The sequence below is a fragment of the Myotis lucifugus genome, unplaced genomic scaffold (assembly GCF_000147115.1).
Source record: "Myotis lucifugus unplaced genomic scaffold, Myoluc2.0 scaffold_5, whole genome shotgun sequence".
Lineage (NCBI taxonomy): Eukaryota > Metazoa > Chordata > Mammalia > Chiroptera > Vespertilionidae > Myotis > Myotis lucifugus.
The window spans coordinates 17,753,697-17,772,183 of NW_005871053.1; the positions used below are offsets into that span (position 1 = coordinate 17,753,697).

The 18,487-nt window shown below is 38.5% G+C and overlaps 2 protein-coding genes across 2 annotated transcripts in view; one reads left to right on the forward strand and one right to left on the reverse strand.

The window, feature by feature from the left end:
* DPP4 (dipeptidyl peptidase 4) overlaps window positions 1–1,912 on the forward strand; it is an 86,735-nt gene extending 84,823 nt beyond the window's left edge. Inside the window, exon 26 of the mRNA XM_014445986.2 lies at window positions 824–1,912. Coding sequence (XP_014301472.1) covers window positions 824–925 — 102 coding nt within the window. The 3' untranslated portion in view covers window positions 926–1,912. The remainder of the gene's footprint in view (window positions 1–823) is intronic.
* A 6,170-nt stretch (window positions 1,913–8,082) lies between these two features.
* Window positions 8,083–18,487, reverse strand: part of SLC4A10 (solute carrier family 4 member 10) — a 168,646-nt gene continuing 158,241 nt past the window's right edge. Inside the window, exons 25-27 of the mRNA XM_023743605.1 lie at window positions 16,294–16,410; window positions 15,429–15,467; window positions 8,083–10,121 (exon numbers count right to left, since the gene is read on the reverse strand). Of these exons, the coding sequence (XP_023599373.1) occupies window positions 15,455–15,467; window positions 16,294–16,410 (130 nt within the window). The 3' untranslated portion in view covers window positions 8,083–10,121; window positions 15,429–15,454. The remainder of the gene's footprint in view (window positions 10,122–15,428; window positions 15,468–16,293; window positions 16,411–18,487) is intronic.

Here is an 18,487-nt window from a genome sequence, read left to right on the forward strand (position 1 = left end):
GGTGCCCATTGTATAGGATAGTCATTTATACTCAAAACATGTGGTAAATATCTTTTGGGTCAGATTCTTATAAGAGGTTGGGGTTTATTTTTTCATATTCAAAGAAAAGACATACTTTAATTAAGCAATTTTTAAAAGTTAATTTATGTCTCCATAATATATGTTTGCCTGGCAATGATGTCTCAGTTGCTTAATGCAGCATGAGTTGATAAATTTTTGCTTCAGGTCAACTCATTCTACATAAATGTCAGACATATAGATAAAATCCCTAGTGCAAAATCGAAGTGTTTCCAGATAACACATTTGACTTTTGACTTCACTTATGGAATACCAAAGTAGATTTTTCTAGTTTCTTCCTGACCTATATTAGGGAAAATTACCTTTAAAAAAAACTCATTTATTTTTAATACAGTTTATCTTACTGCAGTGTAGGAGAAATTTGACACTTGCTAACACTTAATTAAAACTAGTGAGCATAATGGGATAAACATTCCATCCTGTGCTTGATATGGTTCTAAGTGTCCTTTGACTCAAATTAGAAATGGATTCGGGTATTTTTATTAGAATATACACATCCTTAAAGCCCAATGCACAGTGAGTTCTTTCCGCACCTTCTGTGGGACAGAACAGTTTGCCCTGGGAAAGCCTGGGGAAGGGGGAAGTGAATTAGGCACCCTCGTGATGACGTTTCAGTTCACACACCGATTTGGGAATTAAAACATCCCGTTTTATTCTGTGTATGCTCATGACAGCTCATTTGAATTGATTGCGGGAGAAAAGATAACTGACTTTCTAATTCTGACCTTTCTCTTTCTCTCTCTAGTGGTATACTGACGAAGACCATGGAATCGCTACCAGCACAGCACACCAACATATATATACCCACATGACCCACTTCATAAAGCAATGCTTCTCTTTACCTTAGCACCTCAAAACAGCATGCCATTTAAAGCTTATTAAAGCCATTTTGTTTTTATTTTCTTAAAACTGCACTGTCAAGATGATCTTTAAAAAAGATTCTCAAATCAAGAAAATTTAAGGTTAACTTTGTTCCCAAATTTCATAGATAGAACCCTCAGTGGAGACTTATGTCCTTGCAACAGATTATTGCCTTACAGAAATTTGAAATATTCAGTCTGGTTTTGTTTACTATTTAAAATCATTTTCACATCAGTTGCTGAAACAACTATGAATTGCTTTTATGGGAGCTTTGCATAGGTTTCCTGGGAAGCATTTTATTTTTTTCTAACTGGACTAGTCCAAATCTTGTTCTCTTCTTTAAAGGGACGGCAAGATGTGGGCAGTGATGTCACAGAAAAAGGGGGAAGAGAGGACAGGGAGAGAAGCTAGCCCGGCATGGCTGGGAACCCAAGTCCAAGCACCCTGACCCGACCAGGCTACTGTCAGTGCCTCTCAGAGAAGAGCTGTTCACAGGCAGAAGGGCACAATTTTCTGAGAAAGACTGTTTAAACTGCCTCAGGAAATCATCTATGCAGAGCACTGACTTCTAAGTAAAACCACAGCAGGTGAACAGACTCCAAAGAAATGAGAGGGAAACTGCCAACAATGCAAGGCCCCCAGGTGCCAGTTATGGCTATAGGTGCTACAAAAACACAGCAGGGGTGATGGCAAAGCATTGTAAATGTGCTTTAAAAAATATTGATATTTCCTCCTGAAAGAGGCAGCTTGGAACTGAGATGTGAACACCAGCTTGCCCTATTAAAAGATGAAAATATTTGTATCATAAATCCTAACTTGAAGGAGTCCTTGCACCAATTTTTCTTATTTCTTTGAGCATTTAATTAAAAGAATATTTTTACTTCCTTGGATTTGTTTTTTAAAAATAAACTATAAAATTATGTATTATTATTCCTGTTCTACATACTGTAGAATTTCTCCTGGTCATTTAATAAATGCGTCTTCATTTTTTTTTTTTTTAGAGGTAATGAGTTTTGTGTCTTGAATCAGACATAAATCACTTTGGCATATGGACACATTTATCCAGAAAGCCTCTTGTTTATTTTGCTTCTTATCCCAGACAGCCTTGTAAACATGCGGAGTTCAGTTCTTGTTAAAAAATAGATACATTTGCCTGGCCTGCGTGGCTCAGTGGTTGAGCATCGACCTATGAACCAGGAGGTCATGGTTTAATTCCCAGTAGGAATCATGCAGGAAGCAGCCAATCAACGATTCTCTCTCAACATTGATATTTCTAGCTCTCTCCCTCTCTGAAATCAATAAAAAAATATTTTTAAAAAATTGATACATAGAAATGTTAAATTAGGCAGTTCATAAGATTTTCATGAAATACATATATCAGTTTATATATATAAACAACTGATATATATATACACATATATAACTTTATATATATATATATATATATATAGATAGATAGATAGATTAGATATAGATATAGATATAACTTTTGAAAACATCAACTGAAAAATTTTGGTTACTTATGTAATTTATAATTTAATCCCAGGTAACTATGATGAGGCTCATATTATAAGAACAAGTAATATTAACAATATCATCTTGGTAGCTCTGATGGCTCAGTAGCATAAAAAAGAGCCAAGTTAATCACTTAAGGTTTTGACTGTTTTTGGATCTTAAAACTACCAGTAAATTAATGAAAGCATAGATTTCAGATGCTGACTTTAGCCTCGCAAAGTAATGACTAGATAACTAAGGAAACATGACTTTTTGCTCAGTTACTTGCAAAATGGCCTCATTTTTTTAAAATTTGATTTTAGAAACTTAAACTTAGCTTCAGACCATTTGTTGGAAAAAGTTATTTCAGACAGTGAGCTATAGCATAAATATCTTAAAATGGAAGAAATGGAAAAAATCTGTTAATATTAAACTGGTGAGTCATGCATGGGAATGGACAGAGGATTGTGAAATTCAGCTTTAACTGTATTTTCAGAGCATGCCATTGAGTAGCTTCACTTTAAGTCTCAAATCTCACTCATCCATTGGAATTATAAACTGACATCCAAGCCTGTAGGGTTCTTGTTATAATTTTATTTCTTGATAGAGTTAATCATAGTGAGTAGCTGGACTGATCTTTGCAGAGCTCTATATCCAAAACAGTAGTCATAGAGCATATGTTCACATCCTGGACTGAATTAATAGTCATAAAAGCAAATGAAATGGAAATCCTCCTTTTATCTTAGTTGAAACCATACATGGCACAATATCAGATATTAATAAGACCATTGTACAATAGCAGATGTTGTACAATATCAGATAAATAATAGTAAGACCATTGTGTAATATCAGATATTGTACAATGACTGACTTGATATTGTACAAGTATTGTACAATATCAAAACTGTTTCTTCTGGAACCCAGAGGTAATAAACAATCTCAGCATATTTTTTGCATAATTAAAGTTGCAAATGGCAATAATGTGACTGAAGTTAAAGTCAGATTTCATTTGACGTCCCCCCACCCCCCAAAAGAAGTTTTACTCTCAAATAAGAGTTTTAGCATTTTGGAAAAGGAAGTTAAAGACATTGACAAATAAGTTAGAGATAAACTTAGTCTGAGGGCAAGTCTGAAACACCCAGGAACTAATGAAACCTTAAGAGATTCAGACTCACCTGCCATTGTCAGCCGCAGCCTCAGCAGGGGCGTGGATGCTGAGATTCCTCTCACAAACAACCTGTTAGAGCAGTGATGGCGAACCTTTTGAGCTCGGCGTGTCAGCATTTTGAAAAACCCTAACTTAACTCTGGTGCCGTGTCACATATAGAAATTTTTGATATTTGCAACCATAGTAAAACAAAGACTTACATTTTTTGATATTTATTTTATATATTTAAATGCCATTTAACAAAGAAAAATCAACCAAAAAATGAGTTCGCGTGTCACCTCTGACATGCGTGTCATAGGTTCACCATCACTGTGTTAGAGTCACCAGCACCCAGGAGCACGTACACCAAAGAAAGGGAGAAATCTTCATATCTCTTCCATTTGATACAGAGTTTGTTTTTTAACTTTTGACCAAGATTTTTAGAAAGTCACTTTAAAAATAACTTTTGGAACATTTTTTTTGTTGGAAACCTTCCTAAAAATGATTACATACCTCCATGCTTTATAAAACAGCAGGCATAAAATATAATTCATAGTCTCCTCAATACTCAAGGTCACCACCATAAAGATCAATTCACATATCAGGCTGTATGTCATTCTAGGTGTTTCCTTTCTTATTCAGAGGTAGTCACTGAGGCTGCCAGTTCCACCACTTGGCCTTGTTGCTTTTGCTATAACTTGATTTGAGAATTTCAATTTTAAAACTACCAAATTTGTACAATATTTGAGATTTAATAAATAAAAGGCTAATATGCAAATTGTCCCCTCAACCGGGAGTTCGACTGGGAGTTCGACCAGGGGGTGGGCCGAGGGCTGTTGGGCCAGCTGGCCCAGACCAATTGTCCCAATTGGGATGGGCCAGCTGGACCCCACCTGGGCACGAATTCATGCACCGGACCTCTAGTCTAAATGAAAAACATAGCAAAACACAAGAATACCTCTTTTCAGAGTTTAAAGTAAGAGGAGTTTGTTCTGAGAACTTTGTGACAGTTCTTTTAGCAGTGTCTGAGAACCTTCTTACATATATCCTGAATGACCTGGAGTGGCTATTCAGGATTTCTGACAGATACAAAAGGTTGAGAATGAGAGATGAACATGGTAATAAAGCATAAGGTCACCACCAATAAGAGCTCAGAGCATGGCATTAGTAAGACCAATGTCATGCTCAGTAGAAATTTATCATCTTTCTGCATGTCATCTTCCTGTGATAATATTGATATCTAAATTTAATAGATAATTTTCTTACAGTTAAATTGCGAATGGTATCTTTTCTGGTATTACAGACTTTAAACAAACTCAATTAAAGTTCTTAATCTACATAATCTTTAATCTTTCAACTGAAAAGTCACCACAAATTTGGCTGATATTTAAAATGCATGTACTGTATAGAGAGAAGTGTGACCCATCAAACTGCAAAAACCCAAATTATTCCATTAAGTTTTTCCTGTCCAAAGTCATGATATTTGTGACTCGTGAGCATGAAAAAAAAAGTAGTTCACTGAGGTTTGGTTCCCAATGTTAATCACAGAAATATGAGTGACAAAGAAAATATAATATAACTGAGAAGAAACATTACACATCTTAACCTGAGTCTGGTTGCATGAGCTTGAGTGAGTGCCCTGTTAAATGAGGAAGGCACCCAAAGCTCACCTTCTGCTGGAGATTCAGGGTACTGCAGCTGAGGTTACATAGACATGGGTTAGATTAGAATCTCAGAACCACCTCACAGTGAGAAACACATTTTAAAGACCATTGCTTAGCCTCTTTGAACCTCAGTTTCTGAATATGAAAGAAGTGCAAAAATACCTGCTGATTACTTATATATCTGGCATTATATCTATGCCTGGCACCTTGCTTTCCCTTTTTTCTACCTCCTAGTCACAACTATTTAGCTTCTTCTAGTTTGATGACACCATAGATTGTTCAGATTTTCACTTGAGCCTTGTGTGTCCACAGGTGCTAGATACACTTCAAAAATAAGCATTTCTTGCCCAACAGGCGTGGCTCAGTGGTTGAGTGTCGACCTATGAACCTGGAGGTCACGGGTACAATTCCCAGTCAGGGCATATGCCCGGGTTGCGGGCTCCATTCCCAGTGTGGGGCGTGCAGGAGGTAGCCTATCAACGATTCTCTCTCATCATTGATGTTTCTATCTCTCTCTCCCTCTCCCTTCCTGTCTGAAATAAATAAACTCAATAAAAATATTTTTTAAAAATAAGCATTTATTTTTGTTCCAAAATTAATATGTGAGTGAGAGTTTTTTTTGGATCTTTAATCATTCTTAGTAAATTGAGCAATAGCATCTTCTGATACATTTTACTTATAATTCTGTCCACGGCCTTTGCTGGATGGATAAAGAGCAGAACACAGAACTAGGCTCTGGAGCAGAGGTCCTCAAACTTTTTAAACAGGGGGTCAGTTCACTGTCCCTCAGACATTCCACACATGTGCACTGCGGGCCTGGGACAAGTTGGCTGCTAAGCAGGACAGGCAGCGGCGGCAAAAACACCCGGCGGGCCGGATAAATGTTTTCGGTGGGCCGCATGTGGCCCGCGGGCCGTAGTTTGAGGACGCCTGCTCTGGAGCGTTACAAAGGAGAGATAAATACTATTCCTGCCTTCAGGGAGCTTATAAACAAATGGCAGAAGTAAGTTGCATGGCAGACATCTATGACTACACCCACATCTGATGGCAAGACTATGTAGATACAAAGCTGAATCCATGGTAAAAATGGATGTAATGAAGAGAATTAAAGGATGGGTGGGAGCAGGTGGCCTCTAGGCCCAGATGAACCAGCCACTGGCTGAATTTTGTACTACACTGAGATTTCTTCAACAGTCTCAGGATTACTGTGATATCATGCTTTTCTTTTCTTTTTTAAAAATATATTTTTTATTGATTTCAGAGAGAAAGAGAGAGAGAGAGAGAGAGAGAGAGAGAGAGAGAGAGAGAGAAGTATCAATGATGAGAGAGAGAATCACTGATTGGCTGCCTCCTGCACACCCCCCACACACTGGGGATCGAGCCCACAACCTGGACATGTGCCCTTGACTAGAATCGAACCCAGGACTCTTCAGTCCGTAGGCCAACGCGCTATCCACTGAGACAAACCAGCCAGGGCGATATCATGCTTTTCAAAACATTTATTTCCAAGTAGAACTCAAACACATTATCTAAAGGAATGCTCTACATAAAAGGATTTATAATATAGCTATTATATCTGGAGTGACTTACTAAGTACCCAGGGAGTACACTTCAGTCTATTTGGATGCAGTCTTAATAGAAGTTTATAGACCACTCACAGAGTTTGGTTTGAGCCTTGGAGAACCATCCTGGGAGCAGCATCCCTAAGGAAGTGATTCCACTTTTCTCCCACAATGCTCTCTACTCTGTGGCCAAACAAATCTTCCAAAAATTCATGTATCTCCATTAGTCAAAACTCAAATATTCTAATACAGAAGTTAACACCACTTATAAATGTTTTCAACTTGTGTTTCTACCTTTTCTCACGGTCTCCAATTCCCTCCTAACACTCCACCATATCGGGCTGCTTGTTGGCTAGTTAGCACACATACTTTAATTATTTTTTTATTTCAATATGGACATGTATTTGAGAATCTTTGCAGTTCTTGGAGTAGGTTTCCTTTCCCATATCCATCCTAATTCATATGCTACCTCTTATCTAATATTTTCTTTAAACTCTGCCCTACTCCAAGTAGTTCCACCCTTGAATTATTCACTGCTTTAATCATACTACCAACTTACTGTACATCACATTATGTTATAGCTATATGTCTAAAGAAACAGGTCAATGCAGGTAAGAAAAAAAAAATAAGCGGCACTCTTTTAAGAGCCAAGAAAAATTCTATAAGATCTTAGAGATCATGTTGAAATACAGGTTGCTCTGGCTTGTCAGTGGAAAGTTTATATCAGTCTAAGTATTTAAACTACATTAAGGATTTATTTAGATTATATTTAGGAAACAAAACTTCCCAATATCAAAAGCTGTTAAATGGTAACAATTACAAAGTAAACTCAAGGGTCATGAGAAAAGTATTAATCCATACATTAGAATTCTGAATGCAATTATGGCTACAAATGAATAAGGTCCCACCTGACCTATTGTAACAAACAGGGAAGAAATCCTTTTGCCACTGAGAGTGAAAACAGAAGTCTAAGGTGTTCCAATAATAAGAAATCCTGCTAATGACCTTGAAACATTTTGGGTATGAGCAATGCTATGTACCCATGTTCCTGCTCTCTGGAAAAATGAAGACATACATTCTAATATACCTCTCAAAATATTCTGTTCATAAAGTTCAAATTGTATTAATACTCTTGAAATGTCTACTTCACCAAGTTTTCTTTACATGAATGTTTCTAAATTTAAATATTCTGATCAAACATTGATTTACTGATTAACACTAAAGGGAAAAAAGACAAGACACTTGAATCACAATTTAAAATGTGCAAGAAAATTAGTTAGGATAAATATTTATTTCCACATAACATTTCTTAGTTGTGAAAAACACAATATCCTAGTCACATTTACACTTTACTTAAACTTTGCAATAAATTACATTCAAGATATTCACTAATTTTGACCAGGAATCTGAAATTAGGAAGAAATATATAACACTACATTTTTCTTATATTTTATATGATTTCAAAATAGTAGGATTAACATAAGGATATCATTAAAATTCACACAAGAACAAAATGACTATAAAAATACTCAGAAATACAGAATTTCATTGGATATGACTGCTTATTCAAATAGGTGACCATGTGAAGGTTTTAATTCACTACGATCATTTTTAACAGAACAGTTATTCATATGTGAAAACACTAGTAGGCTGCTTATGGGACTGACTGCTAGTCTAAATCATAAAGCAATGGGAATGTTTATAATGTAGTATCTGTATTACAAAATATACAAAGGCAACACATTGAGAATGGAAAGTTTCTGTATTTTTTCCTTGGCATTTATAAACACAGACTTTGTTCACTGCATATTCCTCTTATATTTTTTAGGCTTATGTTCTATAAAAGAAATGGCTCCTTAAAAGATTCTGAGGGGAATTTTTCAGAAGGCATCAAAATGTTGAACCTAATGAAGGCTTTGTTATTGGTGATTTTTTTACCCTTTATAAGCTTAATCACAAGAGCTTTTCCCCCTCACTTTTCATGTGCACTTACACACAGAATATGCAATGAATAGTTTGGAAAAGCAACAGGGCTCTGAATGATTATCAAATTGGACACTGAAGATCACTGATCATTCTTGGGAAACAAGAGAACTACATGATTTGGTTTTTGTTAACTTCACAATTCATCTAAAACAAAAAAAATACTGTATTCTTAGTAATGCTCAAAAATTCTCAACTTTTCTTCCTTTTATATAAGCTTAGTAAAGATGATTTCATATGAACTGAAATATCTACAGAAGCTTTTCAAACAGAATCTGAAAATTTCATTTAAAAGATTATTTTTCTACAACATGCATTTAATTAAAAAGTGGAAAAGAGCTTTGTAGAAAAACAGAGACCTGTCAGTCTAACATTAGAACATGATTCAGAAGCAGCTTTAAGCAGTACATGACCTTTAGCAGCACAGAACTGTACAGAAGTGGAATTTCATGTACAATGACTCACCATTGGTATTCCACGAGTTTGTATATAATAGATTTATTTGGAAAATATTCATTGTCAACGGGAGAGAAATTTAACAGCATATTTCCCATAAAGGTTCTTTTGAAAATCTCACAAAACTTACAAAGTTTTTCTAAAGCATTTCGTACAGGCCTAGTATTTGATCATGTAATCACAACTTGAATTTTAAGCAAATACTACTTGACTCTTTGCATTAGTGTCTGATTCTTTTAAACAAGTTGTGAATAGGTTTATACATATTTTTTTCAAATTTAAGTTTTAGTTACATATAAATTCTTAACTATTAAATGTATCATATTAAATCAAGGAAGTGCATAAATTCAATTGTTAAAAAATGCTTTCCAACTAAATTTTTAATCTGGTTATTGTGAAATAAGTCACTAATACAAAATAAGAAGTAAGACTACCTTTCAAAATTCTTCTCAATGAAATTACCAGGTATCCTCAGGTCACTACAGTAGGAAAATACAAACTAGGTAAATATGACTTATCTCTTTAAGAAAGCAATTGCTCTCATAAAACTGGCAATGAGAATCCAGTGTTTACAAATGCCTAACACACAGCAAGGAATGCAGAGGTTCTTCAGTAGCTATTATATATGCTCACAAGTGTGTCTCACTGCTCAGAAGTTTAAACACAAAAAGAAACAAGTATTGCACTACTTACAGTATGAAGGTGGATTTGGGATGAGAGACAGAATTTACAATACATGATCAAAGCAGTTTTATTAATAATTGTGGCACTCTTCTCATAGATTTGTAAAAAATAAATTGAAGATCAAGTCATAGACAAGTCTCCCTGTCAACACCTTTCTGTGAGTCAGCTTTCTTCTCTTTTCGGCTTTCACTGCTACAGGGGGGAAAAGGAGAAATTTATTACTGCAATTCAGCATGGCTACTGTGAGATCTGCTTGCTCAGACACAAAACCCATCCGCCCCGAAGCGCCACAAGGGCCCTTAGGCATTGCGCTTTCATGCTGGGAGCACACACAGATAGATAGCAACAATTAAAATCCTCCGTACTCAGTGAGATAGAAACCAAGAACTGCAAAAAAGGGGGAAATTCAAAACACAGACAGCAAAGACCAGACATTTTAAAAACAGTTTCAAAAGCATGCAGGATTAATACTGTGGTTTTCGTTTGGGAATCACTGATGATGACTGAAAATGCCAGTTATGCCCATCTTAAGATAGCACTGACACTGTAAATGACACAAACGAGATGTCCCAGAAGGTATTTCTGGGCTCTGCTGCAAGTGGCCCGTCCTCTGTGCATGGACTGGATCCTGAATCTCAGCGAGAACCCTGTCCTGGTCAGTAGGTCTGGAAGGAGGTGGCCACCCCGCACACTGCCCTCCGGACATCCGTGCCGTCTCTTTACAGACAGACCCTGTCCATCCCGGGAACAATGTTCCACCTCACTCAATCCAGAATAAACTCATTCCCAAGTGGCTTCTATTTTAGCTATTCCGTAGTTAATTTCATTAATGGGCAAGCTGGTAATGTGACGCTCCCATTTTGTCTTCTTTTTCCTCAATATTTTTCTGATGTACATTTTTCCTACTCTCACACTGACAGTTTTTATGGAAACTTCCAACAATGTGCTCACATGCGCGAAGCTCACACTGAGAGGATATGCTTCCCGAAGGGCAGGTGCTCCTCCCCACTACTTCCCTCCGTGTCTGAGCCGCTCTGTGACCCTCCCTGCTGCTGACACGGAGGGCAGCCCGCAGCTGGCCGGCCTCTGAGGCCTGAGCTGGAAAAACCCAGACATTATTACTGTTCATGTTAGGCCTTAATATGAATTTATAAAATAGTTGCTGGTGGGGAAATCCTTGGTTTTAATAACTCTTTTCCAAGGATTACAGTGACAGCTAAAACCCTTTATTCTATGGGGTCTCCTGTGCAGCTTTTACAATGGTCAATAACTTAGATATATTCTAAGAGTGTGTTTTTTAAATTGTTTTTCCTCCATTTCAAGCTAGAAACAGCCTTTCTCAGTTGTCACCACCACCCGGCACCATCAGGTAAGAAGTGCCGGAGCTTCTGCCATCGGTGGCACGCTGCCAGTGCTGAGAGCTGGTGTGAGCGAGTGTCTATGGCACCCGGGTTTATGCCTGCCACACTTCTCAGCGCACGCTACTTGCAGGTCAGAGCAAAGCAACTCTTCTCACTTTTCTTTTCTCCTTCCATGAGAAGAGATGACAGTGTGCGCATGATGTGTTGAGAGCCTTAACTCTGTATTTTTAACTCCTCTATCTAAATGACTCACTTTCTTCCACTTTAAGTTCCTTTCATATGACAAGTGTCTGCTACCCTACTTTCCAAATAAACTTTTCCTGGGGCTCTACCTGACTCCCAGTCTCTTTGGCCAAACAAAGCCAATGAGAAGGGGCAGCTGGGGCAGGGAAGGAAGCCCTGGGCTTGGAACAGAAAATTACATTCCGTTCCTGGGAGCTGAGAATGAGCTGTATGACCTTGGCTAGTGATTTAACTTCTCTGGAACCTGTTTCCTCATCTGTAAATTGGTTTGACCTGGATGACAAAGTTCTCCTGTAGCTTGAATGCCAGGATTCTGAGGCTGGTATTCCCGACGCCAGTGAACGCCTGTCTTTTGAAAGATGGAAGGACAGATCCTATCTGCAGGAGATTTCGGGGACAGAGACACACTGGCCTCCATCTGTGCACAGTTTCTAAGTGCACAGGGCCCTGCTCCATGTGCTTTTGATAAATGAGCAAAAGCCTCGTGCACTATTAGTCATCAAGAGTGGAAAAAAGAGACTCAGGATGTCAACTTGGTTCCAGACACGCTTCCTCCTGATGTGCTACTTTGATGATTCTGGTTGTTCGGTTACAAAACAACCAATTATGATTCAGGATTTTTAAACTCTGAATCAGTGGTTTTTGTATTAGATTTCAGCACACTATGAAGCAGAAGTTTTATAACCACCTCAAAATATCTATAAAAAATAGAAAATTAAACTGTCTTACTGTATGGCTATTACTCTGTTCCTTGTTACACTGATTTTCTCATTGCCAATCAATTATAAACTTTCATTGTAATAGAGTGTATATATTTATTAACTATATTACATATATGTCATATCTATTATGTACTATTATAATAAAAATATATTGCATGTCTATTACATGCCATATATATAACACATATTACATGTTTAATGTAATATATAGATATAGATATAGATCATATTGTATAGTACTCTGAAAAGACCAATGGATAGAAAATGGATGAGACAGTGTCCCTTCCCTTGAGGAGTTACAATTTAAAATAAAAGAAAGTAAAATTTCAAGAGAGAAAACAAGTTGACCCACTACATCCACGCTGCTAAGCAAGCTTGAAACTGTTATTTTCCAATGACACCAAAATAGAAAATACACAACATTTACCAACAGTCATGACAGGACCTAGGAAATCAGAGCAGGAAAGAGGAAGGTGGTGGGAGTGGGGACATGACACACGGGGGAGCAGGGAGGGGGGTCGCAGAGCCTCGCCTCTGCCACCAGGGCAAACCTGCTTTTCCCAGGTACCTTCCCAGGGAACGTCCAGCTTGGGTGTCGGTTTATACAGCATGGCAGCTGCCCAGCTATTCTATGCAATGAAACCTGTTTCCACAATCCACTCAATAAGCTGAAGGGAGCCTGTCCCATGTGTGAATAGCACCACTGAACTAGGTCAAGTTAGACATCCCACAGGGGTGGTAGAATTCCAGTTAGTTCCTAGGAACTTCTTCCAGAGGACCTTTCAGTTACACTGAATAAAATATTCTTGTCAATGAAAAGTGAACGAAATAATGGAGAAAACATAACTGCTATTCCAAATTCCACTAACAAAGGGTATCTAGCCTCCTCTGTTAGGCCAGGATAATCAGGGATGGAGGATTGGAGGAGCCAGTTTAGGTCTCAAGAGATACAGAGCCTGGTAATCTGGTCTTTTTAAAATATATATTTATTTTTATTGATTTCATGGAGGAAGGGAGAGGGGGAGATAGAAACATCAATGATAAGAAAAAATCATTGATCAGTTGCCTCCTGCACTGCACAGCCCCCCGTGGGGATCAAGCCTGCAACCCAAGTATATGCCCTTGACCAGAATCGAACCGGGGACCCTTCAGTCCTCAGGTCAACACTCTATCCACTGAGCCAAACTGACTGGGGCTGGTAATCTGGTCTTTAGGCCTTTTTTTGCCAATGGATAATCTAGTAGGCACAAAATTTTCACAGTTCCTGGTCATCATACTTTAATGCTCCAACAGATGCAAAGAGAAAGCAGTGGCTTTGGGAGGATATTGCTGTTATTAGTATTGGAGGTTTTAGGATTTCTGGAAGCCACACTCTTTCTCAGTTTCCATTGTTATGAAGATAAAAGACATTAACCACTAACTGAGAGAGATTTAATCACATGGAATTATACAGATTTTATTACATCTAGAGGTTAAAAAAACACACACACACAAGAAAAATGGGTAAACTTTCATTCCACAATAGATTCTCATGCTAGTTGGAATATATATTCAAAGAATAAAGAACAAGTGGATATATCAAAATGTAAATTATGGTCTATTTAAAATTGGACCTGCTTAAGACACATTACATTGGTCACTAGAGTTAATCTCGTGTCTGAAATAATCTACATACATATTTTTAAAACAACTAGGCTTTTCTAGTGAAAAACATTACTTGACTTTACTACTTACTTTAAGAAGTACCTAAACTATCATAACAACTTTTGCTTGGTCCTGGCCAGGTAGCTCAGTTGGTTGGAGCATCGTTCTGTACACCAAAAAGTTGCGGGTTCCATTCCCGGTCAGGGCACATACGTAGGTTTCAGGTTTGATCCGTGGTAGGGGCACATACAGGAGGCAACTAATCTATGTTTCTTCTTACATCGATGTTTCTCTCTCTTTCCCTTCCTCTCTCTCTAAAATTGGGTGAGGATTAAAATCACACACACACACACACACACACACACAAAACACTTTTGCTTGAACCAAAGAAAAACAGAGACAGAGTTTGCACTAATGGATTCATATACTACAGGAAGAAAAGCCATCTATAAGTTCAAGTGTCCAAATTCTCCACATATTCCCATATCTGGCATTTATTTTGGACCCATAAACTTTGAGTTCAATTTTTTTATAAATCAGAGAAATACCATATTTTTAATATTAGAGTCCACAGGCACATATTTCAAGGGTTTGAGAAATTACCCCTCTCATAACTCTGATTTTCTTCCAAGACTTCTAGCAAAACTGTTACTGTGAGAATGACTCTATCAGACCATAGCAGGGATCTTTGGGAAAGGACGATTAAGCACGTTTTAGAATAAAATATGACCTCTGCTTGAGCCAAGCAAAGAAATACATGGAGATTTTAAAGTCCAGTTAAAAGACAGAAAGCATCAACCAGATGCTTTGAGAGAGTCTATTAAGTAATTTATATTAACCTCCTTTGGAGTAAGCGTTGGGTAGTTGCCTGAGGAGAGGGGGTGGGGTGGGAGGGAGAGAGGGAGGGAAAGAGAGAGAGAGAGAGAGAGAGAGAGAGAGAGAGAGAGAGAGAGAGAATTCCCAGCTTTCTGGGGTGAACTCTTACACATTGTTTTTCTTGTTTATTCTGTTGAGAACAGAGATAACACTGAAGCAGCATGCCATTTTGGGGTGACAAAAACCAGCAACAAGAGGTACTCCCTAAGTCTAATGTACCCTCTTTTTCTAGCCCATGTTTCCAAATATTTCTCATGAAGCCAGATAAAGCTTGCAGGTTTGGAAGCATGGTGGTGCATAAATGGAAGCGCCCAGTTTGCAATCTCTTAATGCAAGGGATATATTTTCTTTTTCCAATATAGAAATTTGATATCATTACTAAATATAGTTCTATGATATTTGTTGATTTATATATGAAGCATTTGTATAAATCATGTGGGGAGAAGTTTACTCAAGTTTCAAACCCTTTTAAAGAGCTGAGTCGTCATAGGAATACCATAAACAGTCTCATACTGGATCTAAGCCCACGACTCTGCATGCCTTTTGCCTCCCCAAAACTCACACAGAGAACATAGGCTGACCAGGTTTCTAGAAGACACCATTTAACATAAGGAAATACAATTAAGGAGTAAGTTTGAGGGAGAGGGTCTTACCTTTGGGAAATCAGCTTCTAGAGTGATTAGGAAGGGGAGCTTATGACAAAAACGTAATATAAAAATTAAGTAGAAATAGTTAATTTAAGGTCATGAAAATAAAGGAACTTAATAATTAAACATGGTCCCAAATCCCTCAATCACTCTTTAATAAGAAGATATATTAGCATAACAGAGATTTTTCTTTAGATCAGCATCTAAGCAGGCTGATGATTTGAATATCTTATTTATAAATTCTGGAAAATTTAGTTGGAAGTCCTATGATGACTCTTGTTATTTAAGGACACACTCTTCCCCCAGCATGCATTTAAAACTATCATCCACAACTACAGGAGTTGTTTTTAATGCTTTCATGGATAAGTAAGAGTGAATAGAACTTTCTGGAGCTGAAAGTTTGGGGGTAAGGAGGTTAGAGAACATTTTCAAGGGGTTGAGTAGCAGATTGGAAATATGCTAAATACGAAATCACCATTTTATGTTTCATATGAGTTTTTAAAAGGACATGGGAGAGTGCAAAATGTGGTCAGACATCGACAGGGTTCATGGGAAGTGGGTGATAAGGGAAAACAATAAAATCTTACTGCAAAAGACTAGGCCAAAATCAATGTCCAAAGATGTCATGCATTGGGACCCATTTATAGCACCATTACTCCCCACTGTCATAGTTTTGGAGTGAACTTTTAATTTCAAAGGGACATAAAAACAATACCAACTAATATGATAGTTACAATTTCTACCCACTTTTCAAAATAATTTTCTGAAATACTTTATATCTAAATTTGATGAAAAACTATTATACTTTTGCTATTGGATTCATGTCAATAGCTGGGATCAGTAGAAATTCATATTATATTAGAATTCAAACCTTTTAGAAGGAAAGCTTGACTCCTTTTCTTTTGAGTTATCGGCAGTAATCAGAAGGTTTCTCCACAAGGCAGTCTTTGACATTTCATCAGAAATATTGATCACAGATGGATCATCTCTAGATAGTTTACCCAAAATGAAATAATAAACAATAAATAAGCAATTGAAGATATTAAGTGATAGAAACAAATATAGGACAATAGTATGCCTGTGTGTGTGTGTGTATGTGTGTATATATATATATATTTCTTTTGATAATTACAAATTAAGAAGTATTGAATAGTTTTCTCAATTAAAACAATTATGAAAAATAAAAACCTAGACAATATATTCTAGTTACATAGAAACAGGTTTTGGCTACAGTTTTCCAAATTTATTTCAAGTTATAGAGATCAGGTGCTGCATGTTCACTGCCTAGTGTAGCCTCTTCCTCTAATATTTGTAGCACAGCAGACCCACTTCACTCTCTGCTTAGACCCTACAGTTACTCCCACTCACTCAGAGCAAAAGGCAAGTAGATGAACTATAAGGCTCTGTTCCCACCCTCACCTTCCTACTTCATCTTCTGCTCTTACTCCCCTGCTCCTTCCTCTCCAGCCATATGCAATGGCTTCCTGACTGTTCTGAATCACCATAAGGCTTGTTGCTGCCTCACAACCTTGTACCTGCTCTTCCTTCTGGCTCCAATGTTCCTTCACATGGTACAAACCTTTCCCTCCTTTGTTCAAATGCCACCTACTCAGACAGGCCTTTGCTGACTACTCTATTTAAAATTTCTATTTTTATCCCCTCAAAGCACCTTCATTCCTCTTTTTTCACTTTTTGTTTTTATTGTACTTTTCATTATCTGAAATAGTATCTATACTAATAAAAGGGTAATATGCTAATTAGACCAGGTCAACCAGACATCTTCCAGATGTCCGTCTTCCTTCCGGACAAAGCCACAGTGGCGGGGGCCGAGGCAGAGGGGTGATCAGGCCAGCAGGGGGCAGTTAGGGGGCAACCAGGCCAGCAGGGGGGCAATTAGGGGGCGATAAGGCAGGCATGTAGAGTGGTTAGGGGTGATCAGGCAGGCTGGCAGAAGAGCAGTTAGGGGGCAACCAGGCTGGCATGGGGGCAGTCAGGGGGTGACTAGGCTGTCAGGGGGCCAGGTAGGGGGTGATCAGGCCGGCAAGCAGAGGCAGTTTGGAGCAATCAGGTAGGCAGGTAGAGTGGTTAGGGGCCAATAGGCAGCCAGGCAGGCAAGCAATTAGGAGCCAGCAGTCCCAGATTGTGAGAGGGATGTTCGGCTGCCAGTTTAGGGTAGTGGGACTGGGCCTAAACCGGCAGTTGGACATCCCCCGAGGGGTCCAGGATTGGAGAGGGTGCAGGCCAGGCTGAGGGACCCCCAGCCAGTGCACAAATTTCATGCAACAGGCCTCTAGTACTATTATATTTGTTGGTATGTTTATTTTCTGTCTCCCCCTACCTCTAGTCTTCTTGAATATAAGCTTTATGGAGAATTCTTGACCATTGCCCCACTGCTGTTCCCCCAGACAGAGCCTGGCACTTCATACTTACTCATCAAATATCCTATATAATAAAAACCTAATACTATAAGTGTCTGGTCATCCGTTCAACCAATACTAATGATATGCTAAGGCCGCTCAACCGCTCACTATGACGTGCACTGACCACCAGGGGGCAGACACTCTGACTGGTAGGTCATCTTGCTGCTGGTGTCCAGCCAATCGGGACTGAGCAAGACAGGCCAGACATGCCCTGGAGCCCTCCTGCAGTACCTCTCTGGCTGGCCAAACTCCCGTGTCCCTTCCCAGCCCTGACTGTGCACCAGTGGGGTCCCCGGGCCTGGCTTGCACCCTCTCACAATCCAGGACCCTTTGGGGGATGTCGGAGGGCTGTTTTTGAGCTGATCTCGCAGGCCAGGCCGAGGGACCCCACTGGTACATGAATTTGTACACCAGGCCTCTAGTCTGGTAAATAAATGAAGGCATCCTATGTATTGGGCTGGGGTTCTTTTCCAGTGGCTTGGGGAGCTTGTAATATCAGCACTTATACCAAGCTGGGTGTTTTTTTTTGTTAGCTTTTTAATGGCACACATTTATAGCGACATCCATAATGTTCCAAACATACCCGGCTAGAAACACAAGCAAATGCACAGACAATCTTGGCCAAGTCGAGGAAAGTTCATTGAT